The sequence below is a fragment of the Calliphora vicina genome, chromosome 4, assembly GCF_958450345.1.
Source record: "Calliphora vicina chromosome 4, idCalVici1.1, whole genome shotgun sequence".
Lineage (NCBI taxonomy): Eukaryota > Metazoa > Arthropoda > Insecta > Diptera > Calliphoridae > Calliphora > Calliphora vicina.
In genome coordinates this window covers 69,649,866-69,673,177 of record NC_088783.1, presented here as the reverse complement: position 1 = coordinate 69,673,177, position 23,312 = coordinate 69,649,866, and the positions used below count along the sequence as shown (strand labels likewise).

The 23,312-nt window shown below is 31.9% G+C and overlaps 1 protein-coding gene across 2 annotated transcripts in view; it reads right to left on the bottom strand.

Annotated features, from left to right (window-relative positions):
- Window positions 1–23,312, bottom strand: part of LOC135956788 (potassium channel subfamily K member 1-like) — a 61,103-nt gene that overhangs the window by 11,836 nt on the left and 25,955 nt on the right. The window contains exons 2-5 of one of the 2 annotated variants that reach the window (XM_065507363.1): window positions 20,673–20,902; window positions 756–896; window positions 435–644; window positions 65–268 (exon numbers count right to left, since the gene is read on the bottom strand). In XM_065507363.1, the coding sequence (XP_065363435.1) occupies window positions 65–268; window positions 435–644; window positions 756–896; window positions 20,673–20,901 (784 nt within the window). In that variant the 5' untranslated portion in view covers window position 20,902. Of the gene's footprint in view, window positions 1–64; window positions 269–434; window positions 645–755; window positions 897–8,772; window positions 9,263–20,672; window positions 20,903–23,312 lie in introns of those variants that run through there. The other variant, XM_065507362.1, reaches the window with a different exon arrangement.

The window sequence follows — 23,312 nt, the reverse complement described above, 5'->3', positions numbered from 1 at the left end:
TTCTACAAACTCAAAATAAAAAATATAAAAAAAAACATAATTACACCAATTCAATTAAACTTACCAAATACTAAATAAGCTGTAATAAGCATTTTATAAATAGAACGATTATCAATCGATACACCATCGCCCGGTATATAATCGCCCAAACCAATGGTAGTCAATGAGATGAAACAATAATAGAAGGCATCCAAAACGCCCCATGATGGTTCCAAATAGGCGAAAACAGCAGTGGGTATTGCATAAAATAATACGGCCACAATTATAACTGTAATGAGCAAATGAAATTAAAACCATTATAAATAAAAGTATCTACAATATTACATCTAAAGCAACGAAATTAAAACAATTACAATGTTCTACATACAAACATAAGTACTTAAGTACTCGTATATATTTTTTATACTTTTAGAAAAGTTGCAATTCCAACTTACCAACAATAGTCAAGTGCATGACTCGTATATTAAAGGGTTGATACAAATGGCCCAGTTTCGAATTGAGTAAGCCCAACAACCAATTGGCTGGTATTAATAATTTCTCCACCATTGCACTTAGCAGTACCAATGTCAGTGGTATACCTATGGCGGCATAAATCATGCAAAATATTTTGCCAGTTTGACTTAATGGTGTCACATGTCCATAGCCTAAAAATAGTGTTATTGTGAAAAAATAAAAGAAATTTATAGTTAAGTTAAATCGAAATAACTTAAATTTGTTGAGGATTTTTAAGGTAATAAAAAACAACACGAACTTACCAATTGTTGTTACCACTGTACTGGAAAAGAACAATGCCTGGCCAAAGCTCCAATTCATTTCATTAGTAGCATTACGCAGTGGTGATATGCCACGATCATTGGCTGTTATAACAGCCTTAAGGAACTCTTCCAAGTCATCATCTGAAAATTAGAGAAAAATATTTAAAAAATAGGAGAGAGTTTCTATATAGAGGAGAACGTACAAATAATTTGATTATTTTTTAAGAAATCCTTATTAATTGAAACTCCACGCTTTGGCAAGCGATATTAACTAAATAGAGATATTCGCTTTCAAAATCACAGGAATTATTGGAAAATAGATGAAAAGCTTAGACTTGAGTTAATGAAACAGAAAAGTCTGAAGAATCAGATATCTACAAGTTATACCTATCGTCGCTGCGTATACAAAAATACCTACACATAGAAAACAGATTCGTGGTAGAAACCGAATTTGTTGCCAATCGAATGATTCTATGTTAGTGACCGAATTTTACAGTTGCGGCTACAAAATTTTGGAAGAGATAACAAAAGTTTGATTGCTTCATCCGAAATTCTTCTTTATCAACTGACTTTCTGTTGATAGAACCGAAAAATTCTATGTGTGCAACCGAATCATTCGATTGGCAACAAATTCGGATGCTATAACGAATCTGTTTTCTCTTTGTATGTGAGTTTTAAAAACCTCTCTGGAGACCAAAAATAGTGCTTATTTCCTCTAGTTATATCATTCAGACGTTTGTTTAATTCATTATTATCTTACTTCACTTCTATCGATTTACATTGTATGACTTAAAAATTCGTGATTTTGTTGGCTTTTATTTTGAAACATTTGTACAATATATCAAAGTACTGGCCATTCTTAGCTATTACATTTTCCCATTTTTCTTTCAATATATGAATTCCGCGCCAAAAGAACTGCCAATATCGGAAACTCTGTTCCAAAGTGAAGCGTATACCAGTGAGAGCACTCTGCACGATCTGGACTATAAAGGAGTGAGACAAAACTTATATTCACTTCATCCTAAATACTTTTTAACAGCTATGTTGCCGATCGTTGTCATGATGGAATATTACGGTTTCATCATGGCCAAAAAATGCCCAGAATATGCAGTCATTCTGGGCATTTTTTGCAGAGTGAGAGCACTCTGCACGATCTGGACTATAAAGGAGTGAGACAAAACTTATATTCACTTCATCCTAAATACTTTTTAACAGCTATGTTGCCGATCGTTGTCATGATGGAATATTACGGTTTCATCATGGCCAAAAAATGCCCAGAATATGCAGTCATTCTGGGCATTTTTTGGCCAATGCTCGCTTCATATGAATCAGTTGCATCCGGTAAAGTTTCCATTGATGGCCTGGTCATATTTCAGCAGCCCAACAAATACAGAGAATTACCATCGCGCCATGGATATTTTGCTTTTCGACTGGTTGGCCTGGCTTCACATACGATCTCTTACGCTTCGCTTTATCGTAATGTATCCATTTTTCGTTGCAAGTAATGATTCGGAGAAACAATTATTTTCTTTTATAGCGTTCAAGCAGCATTTCAAACGTGCTAAATCGCCTTTCAATGTTTCTCGGCTTCAATTCGTATGGTACCCAATTTCTCTGCTGTTGGATGAATCCTGCTGCTTGCAAACGTTTTGAAATTAATGCTTGAGTAGCTCCCAATGATTTTGCAAACTCTTGTTGAGTTTTACAACAATATTCATGGGGTAATGCCTTCAATTCTTGGTCTTAAAACTTTTTTGGCGGCACTTTTTTCAAATTAAAGAAGTAAAGCTAAACTTCCCGCATATGACGATTCGTTGGTACAAAATTCGACAATTTCGAATTTGTTGTTTACACTATAATATTCAAAACCTAAGTGAGAATAAATGACAGATATGTACCCTTCAAAATGATATATAAGTTAAAAATAAAAAACTAGTTCAAAAGATACGCCATCTATTATCCCGCAGTTTTATACCAGAATAAATACTGGATAAACCTCATGTTTATGTTAAGAAAGATCTTAGGGTATTTGAATTATGCTCAATTTTATATATTCCAAATGGAGACATATTATCTTATATTCTTCATGTAGGAAGGCTATTGGAAGAACCTGCGGAATACTCTAAGTCCCTTTTGATCTTATGGTCAAAAGTATTGCTCTTAATACGTCCATTAGTCTCGATGTTGCTGGCGTATGGAACCGAAGAAACTTCGGCCATCCGGACAGCATCGATTACTGCACTGTTAGACCCTTCTTCGAAGGTGACTTTAATCCGTCAGTTACGGATTCAAATACTCATAGGATACAATCCATTCAAGAGAACTCATTTGTGATCCATCTCTGAACGAAATGGGGAGACATCAAAATACCCCTGGAAATTGTATTGTGGATTCAGATAAGAGTCTCAATCTTTGATCGATTGGTTGACCATATGGTCCAATTATGACTGTTTGTCACAACACTGACAAACATTCCGCATGATCGACTACGGAATGAGGTAGCAACGATAACATATCAATGCCTGATCGATGTGTGTGATTGTGATTGAATCACGCATATAATAGCTTATGTAGAATTTGCCATTATGGAGGACAGGATGTGACTGTGAAGCATCTCCTCTGACTTGAAGATTGGAAAATCTGGTGAAATTTTTCCTGCATGATCTGACGGATCTGTCGATGTTGGACATCAGAAGGCTGTATACATGCCTCTATATGTGGAACAGGATGGTTTGGTTATAAACTCAATTTGGTCATTTATTATTTTTCTTCTATCCCTCTCAACTGATTCGAAACAATTAAAAGGCAACTGTAGTAATGATTATGTTGGTAACTGTACTTAAGTGGTGAAGGTATTTTGGCTTATTTCGGTAACAATATTTTAATGATAACGTTAATTTGGCAAGAAGTTAACAGAAATTAAAAATAATATACAGAATAGCGGTATGCAACCAAACTTGTAATATTTCGTTATAATTTTGATGAGAAATTCTAAATTTTAAGAAATTTCTTCTTTAACCCTGGAGGGCTGGAGGAAATTGTTATAACTTTCCAACGGCATTTATAGTTTTCACATCGGTTTTTACAAAATCCGGAAAAGAAGTAGTTTTTACATTTTAAAGACATAATTTCAGGAATAATTCAAGGAAGGGCTTAGATTTATGCAATCCTCATGTGTTTTGGGGGAAGATTGAGGAGTTGCAGGATCATTGTGATGTCGAATAGCTATTTGGGGTCATATCCACTTCTGATAAGGTCTCTCTAAAGGAACTCGTTGACATTATGATGGCTAATTGTAGAAAGAATATAGAAAACATCATCCAACACCTTTGGTAGAAAATCAGTTCGTTTAAAGAGTGAGTCAGAAAAACCTTATATCATATTTTATATTTTAATCAGTTAGCTTTTAAAAATATGTCAGATATTATCATTTCTAAATTAATAATTTTCAAAGAAATGTAAGTGAAAAAATAAATAAAAGTTTTCAAAAAATAGCAAAAGATCTGAAGGTTCATGGTTATACTGTTTCAAAAGCCATTAAACATTGAAAGAAAACCTGGATCAGGAAGAAAAAAAGGCTAACAGACATTGTTAACGCAAAAGAAGTCAAACAAATTTTTCGAAGATCACCGAACACTTTTATCAGTAAAGCAGTTCGTAAAGTTAAATGCTCTAATTCTTTTGAGCGCAGAGCCAAAGCTAATGCTGGTTTGAAGTCATATGAGGTTCAAAAAAAACGAGCGAAAAAAATTTAATAAAGTAAAATTTTAATCAAAACTTCCGGGTCAAGATTTGTATGTGGCTGATGAACGAGGTAATGTTAAAGAAAAAAACCGAAAAAAATTCCCCAAGAAGTTTCTTGTGTAGCAAGTAGAGTTCCTAATTTCCCGGACTTTTTTCATTCCCGGGAGGAAATTGAAAAATCGTTTCATTCCCGGCAATTTTTTAACACTAAATTAAACCAAAAACCAGAAAATTTTTTTCGAATAAATTGACTTATACATAATTGTACCAGGGTTTTAAAAGAAGTATAAAATAACTACACTGGTGCATATTCCTATAAACGCACTTAATTTTTTTCTGTATTTTTATTATATCTTTATTGTTCTCATCCAAAAGCAAAATTTAACATTTTTAATGAGAGACAACTTAACGGTACTTTTTGAAAGTACACAAGTTTTTTTCATATTCTTGTTGTTTGCCTTAATTATGCGATCAAATGTTCTTGGTGATATTTTAAGTGGAAGATTCGTATAAACGCAGACGTGAAATTTATTTTTAAAAAAGTTACCAAAAATAAAATATTATCAATTTTAGTTTTTTTTCAACCAAAGGTACGTTTCTAATAGTAACATCTCAATTTACTGCAACTTTTTCAAATTGAATTCCACACAAATAAATAATAAATTGAATATTCCAGTGACTTCCAAACACTTTGCACACATTTTACGAAACTATGAAAACATAAAATGGATAAAACCGAAATGTAAACCAATGCTAAAAAAGCACCATAAAGAAAATCGTCTAAAATTCGCAAGAAAATATATGAAATGGACAGATGAGTGGAAAAAAGTATTTTTCTCTGACGAAAACAAATTTAACCCTTTACGGCGCTATGTTGCATTTCTGCAACATACCCCTAAAATAAGTGTAAAAATATTATACATGCTGATATAACAATTTATTTCCTTATTATAGATTGGCAATAAAGTATTCTAACGGTTTAGAAGCTAATAAGCTTTCTATATGAAAAAAATTGGGTATTTATTTCATTTAAATGACGTAGTTGTACAAATCTGTCTTGCAATCTTCGAATTCAAAAAATTTTAAATTTAAAAAAAAAAAATTTTAAAAAACAATCGAAAACATTTTTTTTCCAAAAAATGAAAAAAAAACATCTGGAAAAAAAATTAAATTTAGTTTACCTTAAAATATTTAAAATTTTGAAGTATAATTTGGTGAAGGGTATATAAGAATATAGCACTTTTACTTGTTATCAATGTGAATGATTCTTCATCAGTATTAAAATAAGTCGTAAATTTCATAATTTAACTGATACGGAACTGGAAAATATGCTAGCAGAATGGAAAGATATTGAAGATGTCCTGGACTTTTCTGTTGACGATGATGCTGTTGATCCAACGTAGAGGGGAATGATGATGAAAACTCTGATGAGGAATAAGATGCATTACCTGACTTCAAAAATGAACTTGAGCCCACTATGCAAATGTATCCACGATAACTCAGAGCAAAGGATTTAGGTTCTGTTACCGCCCCTCCCAGTAATACCACTGCAGCATCTCCAATGTTGTCTATCCATTTGATTAGGATTTAGACAACATGGAAAACTAAAAGCCTAAGTTTGAATGATGGCCAACCACGTTTCCATGGAGACGATGTAGTCGAAAGGATTTAATTCACTTACCCCCATTAACACAAAGTCTGGTTATGCCTTAACTAATAGTTATACTGTCGGTTAAAATTATTTTTGTATGAAAACTGTCAGAATAACTATTAGTTAAAACATAACCAGACTTGGTGTTACTGGGGGTTAAGCAGTTACTTTACTTCACGATGATTATGAACGATTGTATAAAATTCGGCCATTGATAGAGGAATTAAACAAAAAAGTTCCATTTGAAGTGCAGTTATCTGTAGATCAACAAATGTGTTCAACAAAAGCTTGCAGTGTGTTGAAACAGTTTTTACCGGATAAGCCTCATAAATGGGGATTAAAACTAAAAATATGTGTACTGGCTAGTTTGGGACGATAAACGGACTGCTTTATTTTTATATATTTTCATATACTTTAAGTTCAACTTTAATTATTTAGAACTATTGATGCAATGTTGCATTTCTGCAACATATAATTTTTTTAAAAAAATTTTAACTTAATTTTTGTCAAAATTTGTTTGATTAATTTGTCTATTAAAAATAGCCTATTTATCACCTAATAACTACAAAACTAACAAAATTTGAGTTCTTGCGCCGTAAAGGGTTAATTTAGACGGTCCTGACTCATACTCATGCTATTGGCACGATTTGAGATGAAACGATGTTCGGATGTCAAAACGTAATTTCGGTGGTGGCAGTGTTATGGTTTGGGCAGAGTATTCTGCAGTTGGCAAGTCGAAAATATGTTTTGTTCCGACATTTATGGATGAAAAAATGGATGAAGATTGCATATTCCAACAAGATAATGCTGCAGTCCATGTTTCTAAGCAATCGAAATAATGGTTTAATGAACATAGCATTCCTCTGTTGTACTGACAGGCTTGTAGTCCGGACTAAAACCTAATGGAGAACTTGTGGGGATACATGGCCCGTAAAGTTTATGAAAATAATGCCCAGAATGAAAGCATAATGACTGTGACAGAGCTGAAACTAAAAATTAAACAAGTCTGGGATAAAATTGATTCCGATCTGCTTAAAAAATTAGTGAAATCAATGCCAGACCGTATTTTTTAAACAATCCATAACAAAGGATCATCCACACATTATTAATAATTCTACAGTGGCCCATAAATTAAAGTGCGTTTATAGCAAAATATCCTTAAAAATGGCGGTTAATCTCGAAAATTAAGTAAAAATAAATAAAGTACAAATTAATTTTTTTTGTAAACAATATTTTAAGTGAAGTCTTAACTAATTTAATAAACAAATTTGTAGCCCTCTAAATATGTTCTTGATTAATTTTTACAATTTCTTAAAAAAAAAGTAGTTTGCGTTTATAGGAATATGCACCAGTGTATATTTGGTTGTACAATGTTGGTCCTGCCTTTATAAGGGTTTCTAATTTAATAGTGGCATTTTATCGGTATTATCACAGTAGTAGTTTTTCAGTATAACATCAATAAATTCTTTGTTTAATTAAACAACTTAAGAATTTCAACTATGTAAAATCTATAAAACATGCGTTCATATCTGGTTGTAGATAAATAAATTTTAACCACTATTATTGTTATTATTTTCTCTAAATATGAATAATATTCATTGAATATCCCTAAAAGTTGTAATGTTAGGCGTCGTAATAATTCCTTTAAGAGCATAAACTTTAAATTAGATTCATTCTTAATAACCAAATTTTTCTGATGTGGCTTGTGTTGAATGAAAAAAAATCGGTTATTTCAACAGTAATACTTCTTTGCCAACTGACTATCTATTGCTAGAACCAAAATATCTATGGACATAATAGTATGATTCAATTAGCAACAAATTTGGGCTTCGAAACGAATCTGAAAATTGTAACTTTTAGAAGAAAACTTATGAAGAAATTCCCGAAAATTCCCGACAAACATTTCCCGAAAATTAACAAAAATATATAGTGCCTTCATATTTCTGGACCGATTTGGCATTACGACACATTTGCCTCCTCTTCTACGGGAGGCAAACACACTCAACTGTCCAGAACTTCGACCTGTGGAAAGGAAAATAATTAAAGAACACAGTAAATGTTTTCCAGTACATGTCCAATTATAAGCGTAAGTTTACCACCTCAACAGCAACTATAAAATCTTCAATGGGAGGATTTCCGGAAAAAGTGGATAAATTTTAAAATACCGAGTAATACATATGCCAGTATTTTAATGTTTAATGAATTTGTACAATATTTTAATAAATTTTCATATTTTTGAGAATTTCTATATTGAACGGTTTAGGTTTTATTTAACTTAATACAAGTATACATTTTTTCTGGCTCACTCTTTAGTCCAGTGCTTTGAATTAAAGTCGAAACAAATGAATTTGATATTTCGCAGTTCATGGGTCAAAGTATTTTTGTTGCCAAAAAAAAAGAAAAGAAGAATCTGGTGATTTTTTGCAGCTTCCACCATACATTTTTTATGTTGCAGATGCCAAACGGAAACTTTCGAATCAAAAAACGGACAAAAATTGCTACAAAGGAATGTTTTTAAAGAATTAAAAACTAAATTCTCTAAACTTGAAAAAAATTAACATTCTCCTGAAACTTGACACTTTATACAAACATTTTGATTTGAAATTACCGTAAAATTCTTACCCTTAACTTGCGGATATTTCAACAAGAAATTATTACGCAAAATTGTAATTTCATTGCGTTCCTCCAGTTCAACAGGTGTTTCGATTATTTGAAAACTAACAGCACCAATCATTAGAAAACAAACATAAAGAAAAACAAATGTCAGCAGTAAAGTGCGTTCTTTGCGATAGTTCTTATATAATGGTAACGGTGAGGCAGACATCAGGTGGGCGTTATCATTGTTGTTGTAGTAACTGTTAGAGGGGCGTATCAGACATATGGAACCGAGACTAACGCGCGTATTTAAACTTAAACCGGAACGATGGGCGGTATTATTATAGATATTTGGATCGGACATGGATATTAAACGACGAAAGGGTGGATTATGGGAGTTGGTTAATGGTTGTTCATTTACATTCGATTCAATAGGATTATTTTCAATTGGTAATTGTGTATGACGATTGGCGATTTTATCTAAATCTTCATAGCCTTTTAAATTCATTGTAATTATTTTTAGATTGCTGCTATTTTTAAGTAAATCTTTTGATGTTTTTTATTTTTAATTTTAAATTTTTCTTAATTATTTGCACTATTTTTAGATTTACAATAATTGCTTTTATTTCACGTTTTTTTTTTTTGTATTAATTATATTCTTTGTTCGTGTTTTAATTTTGATTTAATCCGCTTTTTTATTTCGAATTACCGTTACTGTGTATTCTGTATTTACAATTGCACTAAATTTGTACTTTTTTTATTCGTATCTCGAATCTGCCTTTAAACTAAAGCTTGCATTCTTCTTCATTCAATTTGTTGCGACGGCAGTGGCTGGCTCTCTGTTTACGAATTCTCTGAATACTAAGAGTGATTATTGTTTTGATATGAAATTCTACTTTATCGCTTAAAAAATAATTAAGAACTGTTTATTTGTATGTGGTTTTTTTTTTTAAAAAAGTCTTGCAGTAAATATGAGACAAATCCAACAAACTATTGGGGCTAATCACAGTTTCGTAAATTATTTATATAATGGTTTCATGTTTCTGCTCCTTGGTTCTGTTTATTCTTTTTTTATTTTTATTTTCTACAGACATATTATCTTTTAAAAACTCGTATTCCCTCTAAGCAATAGTAGTATTATCAAACTGTGATTACCCCTTATGTATTATGTCTTCATTTGTATGAATAAATTTGTGTTGTCAGCATTTATTTTTTTAGATTTTTTTTTTAGTTTTTCTAGTTTTTGTTGTGTTTTTGTATAAAGATAAGACTCTAAACAAATTACTTGTTGAATTTGTACAAAGATCACAGTCATTTTTAAGATGAAGGCCTGAGTATCACGTGTAGACAGACAGCTCTTTTCATTCTTTGCACATTTTCTTATTTCTTTTTTTTTATCAAGAAACTAATATTTAATGTATTTAAAATGTTCAAAGGGTTTGTTTTGTATAAACTAATCAATCTGAAAAACATAAGAATTTGAATAATAATAATACTATGATGTTAGTGTTCTTGCGGTTTCTAAAACTCTGGAATGTTGAAAAATATTTGTTTCCGTCTATGTTGATATTTGTAGAAGCGTAAAATAGTGAAAAGTTGGTTAAAATAATTTAGCAGTTGTGTCAATTGATAACGATAAAAAACCGCAACATTTGATTAAGGCAACAATTTTTTTTTAAAAATGTTGTTAAACAAATTTCAGAATTTTCTAATCATCCCATTGGGATTTATTAAGAATATAATAGGGAATAAAAATGTGAAAAAATTATGAAAATATCTCTTATAGTTTTTCTGTACCTGCGATTTAAATTTTGAAATTTTCGAGAAAAACTATTTTTTATCCATATTTTGGTGAATGAGCCGAATTTCCTTACTGTTATTAATTTTATGTAAAAGTTGTTCAGAATATTATAGTTCAGGTAATTTTAAATATAGTCTGAAAGTTTTCCTAAAATCGGAAAACGCTAACCCTTAAATCGTGAAGGTCAAAGGTCAAATTTTTCAATATTTGGAATTTCTAATGGAAATATAGCGAAATGTTGTATATTTTTGTGCGGATTTTGATGAAACTTAAAAAAAATATAACATGAAGTCTATTATTTACAATAACAGCACAAAAATTTAAATTAACCTTTAAGAGCACTTGGGGTTAAAATGACACCAATCATTTAAAATCATAATTTTTTTATGGTTTTAGATGTTTGGCGTCATTTTAACCCCAAGTGCTATATAGGGTTAATTTTATTTTTTCTGCAGTTTTTGTAAATACCAGGCTTTGTGCTATATATTTGTTAAGTTTCATCAAAATCGGCTCAAAAATATACAACATTTCGCTACCTTTCAAAGAGAAATTCCAAATATTGAAAAATTTGACATTTGATCTTCACGATTTAAGTTTTAACGTTTTCCAATTTTAGTAAAACATTCAGAGTATATTTAGAATTATCTGGAATATAATATTCTGAATAGCTTTTACTTAAAATTCATAACGGTAAGGAAATAGAGCTCATTTTTTCTCGAAAATTTGAAAATTTAAATCTCAGGTACGGAAAAACTATAAGAGATATTTTCATAATTTTTTCACATTTTTATTCCCTATTATATTCTCAATAAATCCCAATGAGATGATCAAAAAATTCTGAAATTTGTTTAACAAAATTATTAAAAATTTTAAAATAGAGTTTTATTTTTTTGGTCATACCTGCGAATAGGTTAACGGTATCCTACGAAGATTAACTCATATACATACAAGTAAATATGAATATATTTTAAGTAAAAATGAGCTTTTATTTTAATATTTATCAAAATATGTTCATTTTGTTCCTACATTTCTTGTTCTAGTTGCCTGAGACACGTTAATGGCCTGGCGACAGTTTTTGACCAATTTCTGTCTCCTTAGAACGACAATTACGTACACATTTCAATTCTTTTATATTAAATTGCAAAAGTAATTTTTTAATGGCAAAATTTTTACAAAAACTGTAAAAATGTATGGGGGGTGAGAATGGCCAAAATCCAACTTTCGTTTATTAAGGGCCATCCTAATATACATATATAAAAAATAGGCTAAAAATCGAGATTGTCCCGGTTTTTTCCTTATATCTCAGTCATTTGTGAAACGATTTTCTCGATTTTAAATAGCAACCGAGCTGGAAGAATTCCGGAGATATTGATGTATGAATCATGTATGTAAGTTATTTGGGGGCTACAGAAAGTTGATTTCAACATACAGACGGACAGATGGACATGGCTATAACGATCCAGAATATACATATATACAGTGAGCCTCAAATGTGAGTAAACACCAAAAATTATTTGATTTTTTTAAGATACTGAAAATCATAAAATCTATCCATTGATTAAAATTTAAAAGTTTCGGTTTCATGGAGATTGAGTTTAATAATAGATTCGGTTCTGAAAAAAAAGATTTAAGTCGGAATATAATGATTTTTATGATCTTAAATCTAAAAATTCACTGGTGTATACTCACTTCTCAGGCTGTGTGTAGTTTGTGGGGTCGTAAATGAAAAATGTAGAAATTACAAAAGGAATGACTAATTTATATACATATTCCCTTGCCACTCATGGTGAAGATTATAAAAATCCAAGAGTCTATTTTTTGTCTGCTTTATTTTTAAAGAGATCAATGAATGTTGAAATACATTTTTGAACATTCTAGAGGCCAAAACCGCATCGAACACGATATGAGTTGTCAAACCGGTTTTCGAATTATTCGAAAAACGGGTTTTTTCCAATTTTCCGGTTTTTTTAAACCGGTTTTTACAAAAGGACGGTTTTCGAGTTATTCGACAAACAAGGGTTTTTTGTCACGAATTATTCGACAAAATCGAATATTTTTTTTATTTATTTTAAGATTTTGCGATTAACTTTAATAACTAGCGATTATTTAAAAACACTATTATGTTATGATTTCATGTTAAATGCCATTAACAAGTTAAATATCAAGACCAAGGCGCAGTCTCAAAGTAGGCCTGGGTTAATTAACAACTCGCGTGTACATTGTCAATAGACAATGACCGGTTTTTTGTATATGTCGAATATTTGATCACTCTACTACCGCTACTTGCTAAACTATCGTTACCCTTAAAATACCATTTCAGCTTGAGCGAGAGCTGAAGAATTTATCTCGTCTGATTGTACTCATTAGCTAGTCATAACCAATAAGTTGTAGTTAGCCGATGAGAGCTGAAGCATTTATTTCCTCGGATTGCATCCTGAGGATGTTGTTAGTCGAGCAAGTTCCGAAGCATTTATCTCGTCGGATTGTACTCGTTAACTTATATTAGCCAATAAGTCGTAGTTAGCCGATTAGAGCTGAAGAATTTATTTCCTCGGATTGCATCCAGATGCTGTATTTACCAATAATTAATATTTAGCCAACTGAGAGCCGAAGCATTCATCTCGTTGGATTGTACTCGTTAACTAGTATTAGTCAATAAGTCATAGTTAGCCGATGAGAGCAGAAGAATTGTATCCATTACTCATAAATAATCGTTAGCCGACCGAGATCCGAAGCATTTATCTCGTCGGATTATACTTAGAAGCTAGTCCTTACTTATAGAGGCAACGAATTCATTTGCATGAATTGCTTCCGTTGCATTTACTTTATAATAAGTCGTTAGCCGACCGTGAGTCGAAGCGATTATCTCGTCGAATCCTTTATTAGAAGCTTCGCCCATTAAGAAATATATTTCAAAGATACAAGACAGCTCTGTGATAAAGAAGAAGAACCTGGACAGACCAAGTATACCTGCTTACCAAAGCTTTTTGTGAATGTGTTCTATCGGTTTTAACGTGCGAGAGATGGTTTGTTCGGTTCAGAAGTGATTTTGACACGAAAGACAAATATCGCCCAGGCCATCCAAAAAAGTTAGAGGACCAAGAATTTGAGGAATAACTCCACGAAGATTGTTGTAAAACTCAAGCAACAATTTCAGAATGTTTTCGAGCAGCTCAATTTATCCAAAAGCAGGGAAATTGGGTACCATACGAATTGAAGCTGAGAGAACTTGAAAGACCATTTTTGCACCGAATCATTATTTGTGATGAAAAATTGATGCATTACGATAACCCGAAGCGTAGGAGATCGTATGTTAAGCTCGTCCAACCAGCCGAATCGAAGAAATATCAATGGCGCTAAGGAAATTCTCTGTATTTGGTGGGACCAAAAAGGTCCTATCTATTATGAGCTGCTGAAATCTGACCAGACCATGACAGAGAACCTGTACCGAACATGAAAACTTGCGATAAAAAATGGATCCATTACGATAACCCGAAGCGTAAATCTGACCAAACCATCACAGGGAACCTGTACCTCTAACACAACTGATTCGTTTGAAGAGAGCATTGGCCAAAAAACGGTAAGCTCGGCCACATGTTGCAATACCTGTTAAAAATTATTTAAAATGAAGTGGTTGGCTTGGTTTATAGTCCAGACAGTGTGCCGTCCGAATACCATTTATTCCGATCGATGCAGAACGATTCACTTTGGAACAGAGTATCCGATATGGGCTTGATTCGTTCATGGCGTCAAAAGATAAGCATTTCTTTTGAGGCGGAATTCATATGTTGCCAGAAAGATTGGAAAAGGTCATAGCTAACAATGACCAATAACTTGAATAAATTTATTTTGTACAAAAATTTTAAAAAATTCTGGATTTTTAAGTTATACACCATGAATACCGGGCATCCTTAAGCAGGATGGCGAGACATTCAACAGTTGTACTCAAGTGGGTACGGGGACACGGAGATACTACAGGCAACTGCATTGCTGATGATTTGGCGAAAAAAGGTGCCTTGCTACCTGACGGAGACATCGATTTCCTATGTGGGATTCTGTTATACAAATTCAAGCTACAAATTAGTGACTTCTACTATGAGCTCACTCAGACAAGATGGAGCTGTGAACCCACATACTCTATAACCAGAACGATATGACCTCGACTAAATCGTGAACGAACAACGTATCTTCTTGACTTGACACGCTCACAATTGAGTGGTGTAGTGGCGGTCATAACCGGACACTGCACTTTTGGCAAACACGTGAGGAGACTTGGCCTGCCCTACAACGACTTATGCAGAAGTTGTCAAAACGAGGAGGAGGATGAGACCATTTTTCATCTTCTTACAAAGGAATTAAACCTATGAATTTATTCATAATGAACTCATTAATGCAACGGTCAAGAGATAACATTTAATGTGATTTTGAAAATGGAATTAGGGATATTGACCAGGTAATTATCACAATGTTATTTCGTTGTGCTCATCCATTTGATTGACAGAAGCACACTCTCATGCTCCTGCACATTCTCACTGATAGGGGCGAAGTTTTCGGCAGTTCTTGCGTTTCGTCGTACGGGTGTTGATTCACTGTTTACTGAACCAGTGGACTCAAATTTATTCACCTTCGCAGTGTGGTCCTCTCGGTATGACGATCGGGAACCGTATTTATGTGCTAAAGGGCTAAAGATAACTTAGCGGTAGCCAACCTTGATAATTTTTATACCCTTCACCATGAATGTTAAGGGTAAATACATATAAGTTTGTCATAAGAGTCGTTTTTACTCTCATCCTCGTAATATATTCACAACAAGTCTTGAACATTTTTGTTTCTTGAAATTGCAAAATTACGAAATACTCTAAAAGTTAAAAGTAATTTTCGTAGCATTTTCTATGTAATTAAATAAAAAGGAAATGCATTAAAATGCATACATATACACACAAATATTAAAAAAAAAATACTTTCCTCCCACCATCATTAAACAAACAAAAGTGTTGTTGCAAAAGGACAATGTCAGTACTTAAATTCAAACATACACTACTTACTCATGCCATTTATGTTTTTGATGCTTGATTTATGATTTTGACAAATGACCTTTGCTCTTAATTTCATTTCTTAACCTAAGCAGCAGTAAATCTCATGTTACTCTGCCTCAAACTTAGCAAACATTAATGGGTTAAAATAATAACATTGGGCTTGAAATTTGATTTGGTCACGTTCATGGTTTAGTGCAAAAACAAATAAAACTTTTGCTTTCATTTTTTGGATTCGAAATGTGGGAAAACTCTCCAATACTTGTGTAATCATTGATTTTGTGCATTTCTTGTTATGAATGGGGCTGATTTACGATTACGTGCTCCAATTTAACACATCGATCACTCGAAATCATTACAATTTATTATCTTGCTTACGTGTTGGTTTTTGTTGTTTTGTTAATAGCATAGGATTTATGTAGGAATATTTATATAAAACCTGTAAATAGATACATATGTCTGTCTAAGGGATGGAATAGCTGTTAGAATTGTACTTTTTTTTTGGTACCAGTAAGTTATTTATATAAATCAAATAGCGGACCGCCCGGCTTTGCTCGAATGCTATTTACTAATACGAGAAGTGAAAAGAAGGCAGTTCTTTGGGTTTCCCTAAAATTGTATCATACTTTAAAAAAATGAGAAGTGAAAAGGAGACAGTGTTGTTAGTTCTTCAAGTTTCTCCAAAAAAAATCTCTTATTAAGAAAAATAAAAAGTGAAATGGAAGTGAATTTTTTTCTTTACAAATCATCTCCACAAAGGGAATGACTCACTATATAGATTTGATGCATCATGGTTACCTAAGTAAAAAAATGGTATAATTTTTTAATTCTATGGATAGATTTTTTTAAAAATTTTTTTTTTCTAAAATTGCGAAGTTTTGTAGATGTTTCTTCACAGAATTTATGTTAACTCAAAAAGTGTTAGTTCGATATAACTGAAGTAAACTTAAAAAAGTTAATCTGTTCATATATTGTGATTTAATCGGCTCAGTAGTTTCGGAATTGTAATAACAAATCGAAGCAAAAAATAAATTTTTTACGTGGAAATAGCAAATTTGTTTGTTTTAAAAAACTCATGAAAAATCGAAAACGGTAGAAATGGTTCAGGTTTATTGCTTTATCGCAAACCCAAATATAATAGCAACTAAATGAAATGTCGATCATAAAACTCGGTTAATTATTTTCGAATTTATTCACAATTAAGTGAATTTGTTAATTTTTACAAAATTTTACTTTTTTTGTTTGATATACATAAAATTGAGTAGTTAATGTTCTTCTTTCGATTGATTCAATTTTGAAAACATTTTCCCCATGCTATGTACAAATTTTCACATATATATTGCGTTTCAATCGGCTCAGTAGTTTCGAGTTATAATAACAAATTGAATCAAAAAATATATTTTTTACGTGAAAAATTCATTTTTTTTTGTTTTATAAAAATCATGAAAAATCGAAATTGGTAGAAATTGTTCAGATTTATTGCTTTATCGAAAAGCCACATGTTATAGGAACAAAATGAGATATTAATCATAAAAATCGGTTGATTTTTTTCGAATTTATTCACAATTAAGTGAATTCGATTATTTTCAGAAAATTGTATTGTAATTAGGGTTTTTAATTTCCCGACCTTTTTTGATTCCCGGGAATCGGGAAATTTTTTTCTACATTCCAGGGTACCCGACTATTCCCGAAATATATAATGATACTGTAAATTAGGAATATTATAGCCAAATTTCGTATAAAAACTTAGTGTTATATTATTAAATATCAGAGTATTGAATTAATTAATACAATTTGAGCTTAATTCACTAAAATCTTAATCCGAAATTAAAAAATGTCAGCCTTTCATTCCATAAATCCATTCCCAATATTTATATTTTTAGATTCATTCAACAGCCTTTGTTTAAACTAAATTAATTTTGAAGTTAATAACGGAATTTATTCAAACTTTGAATGATTATGTTTTTGTTAATTCAAATTGAGTTAAAATTTTTTTCTTGATTCAGTTTTGTTTTTATCATTTACAAAATTAATTGAAATTAATTAATTAATTAATTTTGTACTAGATTTGAATTGAAGAAAAATTTAATCATTTAATACAGTTTTGAAGCTATTTTGTTACGGATTTGAAAAAGAAATTAGAATGATCCAATAAGAAATAAATTCAATAAATAATCAATTCTCTTTTTAAATTTTCATACGAAAAACTAGAGTTGGGTTGTTCATGAACGAACAAGTTCAATTGAACAATACAGTCAAATGAACAATGAGAAGTTGTTCAATCATTTTGTTCTTTTTATTCACTTTATTCTTTTTGGTCGTCTGACATTACTGCAGATGTTTGAAGCTTATATTTAAAACGCGTTTCAATGGGATTTATGTTGTTTGAATTTTATATAATTCCTTCTTATTTTCTTTATTATTAAAATCATGTTATAATAGGCCAAATTCTTTTTTCAAAATTAACTGACCTGTTCGTTTTGTTCACTGCAAAAACATTAAGCGAGCAATTGTTCATTCACTTAGTTCAGTCAAACACCACAGAATAGAAGTGATGAACTTGTTTATTTATTTGTTCTTAACAAAAACTACCAATCAGTAAAAAGAACGATTATGCCCAACTCTTGACACCAAAAAATCCCATATAAATAATACATAATAATAAGCGGTCTATTGTTGCCGAGATATGAACAAAAAACTGTAAAAAAACATTTCAAGGTTATTTGGTGAAAAAATCAGTTTTAAATTCCCGGGATTCCCGACTAAAAATCCCGGGAATCGGATAATTGTAATATCTGACTAACCCTTTTTGAGTTATTATAAACTATGTGGAGAAAAAAAAAATTTCAAAAAAAATTCTCCATAGAATTTAAAATTTGGACCATATTTGTACTACTGGAACTACAATACATCAAAATTGTGTATTGGTTTAAAAAACCTCTAAAATTTTTTAAATTTTGTTGCCCTGTGAGCTCTTCGAGACAAAGGATTTGGACGGCTGCCTGAATACCATACCAACTCCTGAAAATTTCGATTCAAATGAAAAAAAATTGCTCCAGCCGTTCTCATGTGATGCGATTGCATCATGGACCATTTTATTTTTATATATATAGAAGATGTATTAAATTCAATTTAAAATAGTTTAGTACTTGAGGCAAGATTTTGTTATTTCAACTCATCGGCGAGATTTTTAACAATCACGCCTTCAGGAAAATCATGAAAGGGAATCATCGTCGAATCACGGCTTCCGGAAATGCCTCGCGTGCATCTTTATCGAAAGCTGCAGAGACACACCAACAGCATATCGAAAGGCTAGAAGCCAATCGCTCGCGAATTGCTTGATCAAGAGAAAATAATCGATTTATAGTTGATGGCATCACAAGAACATACTTTGCTTACATTGCAGAGTTTTGAAGTTCCCTATGGAATTCACGGGAAAGTGTTCTTCGCCTTCTGAGCCGCATCTAAGTAACATTTCCGGCGCCACTCCGATTTCCAAGCACTTCCTTTAAAACATCCGAAAGTACAACTTATGCTTTCAAATGACGTCCTTCGGAGCAACTAATATCGTAAACAACATCCGCTTCATGCTCACCTTTAAAGTTCAAGGCCAAAAGTACCACAGTATGGGATCATTGCTACCGCTTCCCAATGATAATGCGAAGTTCCCTAAAATTTATTTCACTGGAAATGAAGCTACAGAAGCCGAACGCTATCGACTAACATGCGTGTGCATTTGCTGCAATACCCTTCTGCCCAAACATTCTCAAAACAATTATTGGACATCGGAAATGGAATAATTCCAATTGATCCCGCCACAAATGGGATTGTCTGAGGGAATGTGCAAATTTGACACCAAAAAAATTATAATGTGAACAAGCTCAATGAGCAAATTCAATGGAAATTGCCTGGGGAAACTATTAAATAATGGTTGACTGACACAGTAATGAACGAAGAATAAGCCGTCAATTATCTTACTGAATTTTTGAATTCATTGGATCCAGCTGGAATGCCACCATATGTATTGCTGTTAAAGGTTGGATCACCGATAATGCTTCTCCGCATATTAAACGTGCCAAAATTCAATTGATCAATTGTATTTTACTCCAAATAAAAAACATGAAACAGTGTAATCCCCTGGCCTAAGATGAATTCATAAATATAATATCCCATTTGCCTTAAATACATTCGTTTCTTTTTTTAAGGGCATAGCATGGCCCCACCTCATCCTCCGTCTCACAGTGGGGCAGAATTTAAATTTTTTGGAAATAAATCCAATCAGTTTTGTTAATTGTTAAAATTTTAATAGGATTGCAAATATTAGGACCAATTTGAAAAAAATTGCAAGTCAATATCTCAATTACATTCAAAAATATGCCACTTTTAAAACTCAGTTTTTCAAAAATATTGCACAAATCATTGAAATCGGATGGGAAACAAAAAATGGCACGTATTTAAAAATTTTGCATGTCGAAGGTACCCTATAACGCCGCCCCTCGAGCATTTGTAGGGCCCATTTTAATAACTTAAACTCGAATTTTTATTTGCAAACAATTTCGATTCTGCCCCACTATGCGTCATCTGGCTACAGATAATATGTGTTTCGGGAGAGAAGTCAGCTCGGGGGAGAACGTTCTTAAGTTGTCCGACACTATATTAAAATCGAGATCGAGATGCAATATAAAACAGAAGTTTTCTAAGGGCCAGCAACGCGGACAGGGTTCAGCTCGTTTAAAATAAAATATTACATATTGTATACAATATTACTACTAATGGTATTTATTTCAATTTTCTATACGTGACCCGGCCTATGAAAAGGTTAAAGATAAACAATGCATTTCAGTTTCTTAGTAGTTTTTCTTTACCACGTGAAAGAGCGTCTCAAAAACTATGGAAACCCAAAAAAATGTGGAAACATTTTTTTTGAGTCATAAGCCACCTTTTCATAGACCGGGTCACATATAGAGACAAAGAAGTTGCGGCACTAAAGTTAGTTTAAAATAAAATATTCAATTTTGGTACAATTTTTTCGTACAATTTTTTCGATTTACCCATCCCATCTCTAGTTTGTATGTTTGTTTTGCTATACTTACCATTTAAGCATGTGTACTTGTCCAAAAACTGATTACGAAATGTTTCGACTCTCTTTGATATCACATCTATTTTGGGTGCTTCGATGGCCGAAAACATGGCAGCGCCAAGTACTAAAAATAAAATGTAACCGCCACATAGAAATAAAAAACGGCATTTGCCGTTTTTATTGTTTGCCGCTGCTATTGTTGTCGAGTTCTTCGTGCTGATGGGAAATGCTCCTAAAATCATGCTATAAATTAAAATCAGAAAACAAGAAATGAAATAAAATGAGAGGAGAAAAGAAAAGAAGAAGAGAGAGAGAGGTAAATAAAAGGAAATAACATATTTTAATCATTTATAATCATGTACGAGTATTTTTGTATGTGGCGTGTTGATGTGTTTGTGGACAAATGTTGGATAAAAAATAGAAGAGTTTAAATGTATGAATTTGGTTTAGAATTTTTAAAAAATATGTAATATTCCTGTGTGTTGTGTGTTCATACACATTTTGCATTGTTCTGTATTGTATTATTGTTGAGACATTTGTTAGTAACTTTTATTTGACTTTCGTTTTCTTTCATTCTTTAATTTTGTTGTTGTTGTTGTTTTCTTTCATACACACAATAACTTAATGACGTCAAATTGTTTTAAATTGTTATATGAATGTAGAATTGTGAAAGTATTACTGGTTTATAAGCATTAGGCAGGCCCTTATTTAGCACTATTGTGATTTTCGATGCCCTATGATCTAAAATTGTTCTACGTCATCTATACATTTTAGAGGTTTCACATTTTATTTAAAGTTTCGAGTCCTTGGAAGCATCGAAAATCGAAACAGTACATAATAAGCGCCACCCTAATAAGCATCCATCAAATTAGTCTAGTATGTTCACAATGTTCATGTAGGTTGTTAGTAACTAAAGCACAAACATTCACTCACTTACTACAGAATTTCTGCTTTGTTTTCTAACCCCAAGCTAAATGGGATTTAAAAATTTAAGTGGAGAAATTGTTTTCCCTTTAATGCACACTCAGCAAAAATAGTAGTAGTTCATATGTGGTCTAAGTAAACAATATTTAACTTATGGAAACATAAGCTTCTAGGATTATAAAAGGTAGAGTATTAGCTCATGTATCTTTCTTATAGATTTTGTTTGTATACTTAGAAATAACGCAGTTTTTAAATTGAATTTCTTTTCTTTACAATTTTTTCCTTTGCATCATGACCTTTAAATAAGTGATGAACATTAATAATGTTTGGTCCATTATTTAATACTCTTGGTTATTATGTTTGTCAAATATCTAAAGCAATCTTAGTAAGTACAGTGTGACAAACAGCAGTGAGAACAAAAACAAATATACTGAGAATTAAAAATGTTGAATGGGGCCTTTCATAAAAGCAAAAATTATTTTGTGTTAGAAGACATGGAATAGGGATCAAAATTTTTCCATCTCGTGAGTGAAAATTTTAGAGTTTGTAACTTTTAAAAATTTGGACAGATTTCAAAGATTTGAACTGATTTCAAAGATTTTTACTATGTAGAACTAAGAAAGAATAATACAGTGATCTCTGGGCCAGAATTTCCAGTTTTTTGGTCAAAAATACAATTCATGAAGATGGGAAAAACTAGTATTTATTCCAAATATAGATATTTATATTTTGGAATATAATTGATAGAACAAACTATCATATACATAAATATATTCTATCCCCAGAAAGCGTTTTACTTCGATCGACACAAATAGGAGTCGGACGGGTAAAATTTTCCAATCACTTCATTCGAAATAGTTTTCAACAGATATTGCAACATGTGGCCGAACGTTCTCATGATGGAATATTACAGTTTCATATCTGGCTGCTCGATTCAAACGAATCAGTTGCATTCGCTACAGGTTCCTTGTGATGGTCTGGTCAGATTTCAGCAGATAGGAACCTTTTGGTCCCACCAAATACTGAGAATTACCTTAGCGCCATGGATATTTGGCTTTGGTATCGATTTGTATGTTTGGCCGAACGGGCTTCACGTACGATCTCTTAATCTTCGGGTTATCGTAATGGATTTATTTTTCATCGCAAGTAATGATTCAGTGCAAAAATTATTTTCTTATTTCCCTGCTTTAGGATGAATCCTGCTGCTCGCAAACGTTTTGAAAATTTACTATTTATTTCTTTAATAAATTTTCCCAGTGTACCTACCAATTCCTATTTACTACATTTAGTTTCCTAGTAATATGTTTTTATCTTACTCTTATATACACATACATTTTGCTAACAAGTATTTCATCTTTAAAATTTTTTGTCCTTAAATCCCACTGGGAAATGAAGTTACAATTTTTCTTATTATTTTTTTAATAAAACAAAAACAGAAAAAAAACATACAAGTACCTAAGTATATAAATGTAATGCAATAACATATCCCCGCAAAGCTTCAATTCCTGGAATATGAAAACTAAGTTGTAAGATTTTGCTCATTGTTTCCTCAATTGAATGTGGCATTTATTTGTGGTTGAAGGTTTCTTTAAAGAATTTAATGTTTGAGGTTTAAAAAAAGTTGGCAGGCAGATCGGTGAGATTATCGTTAAGACTTCATTTACCTTAAAAACTAAAAAAATGGTGATTTTCCACGAATAAAAATATAAAATTTGATTTAATGTAAAAT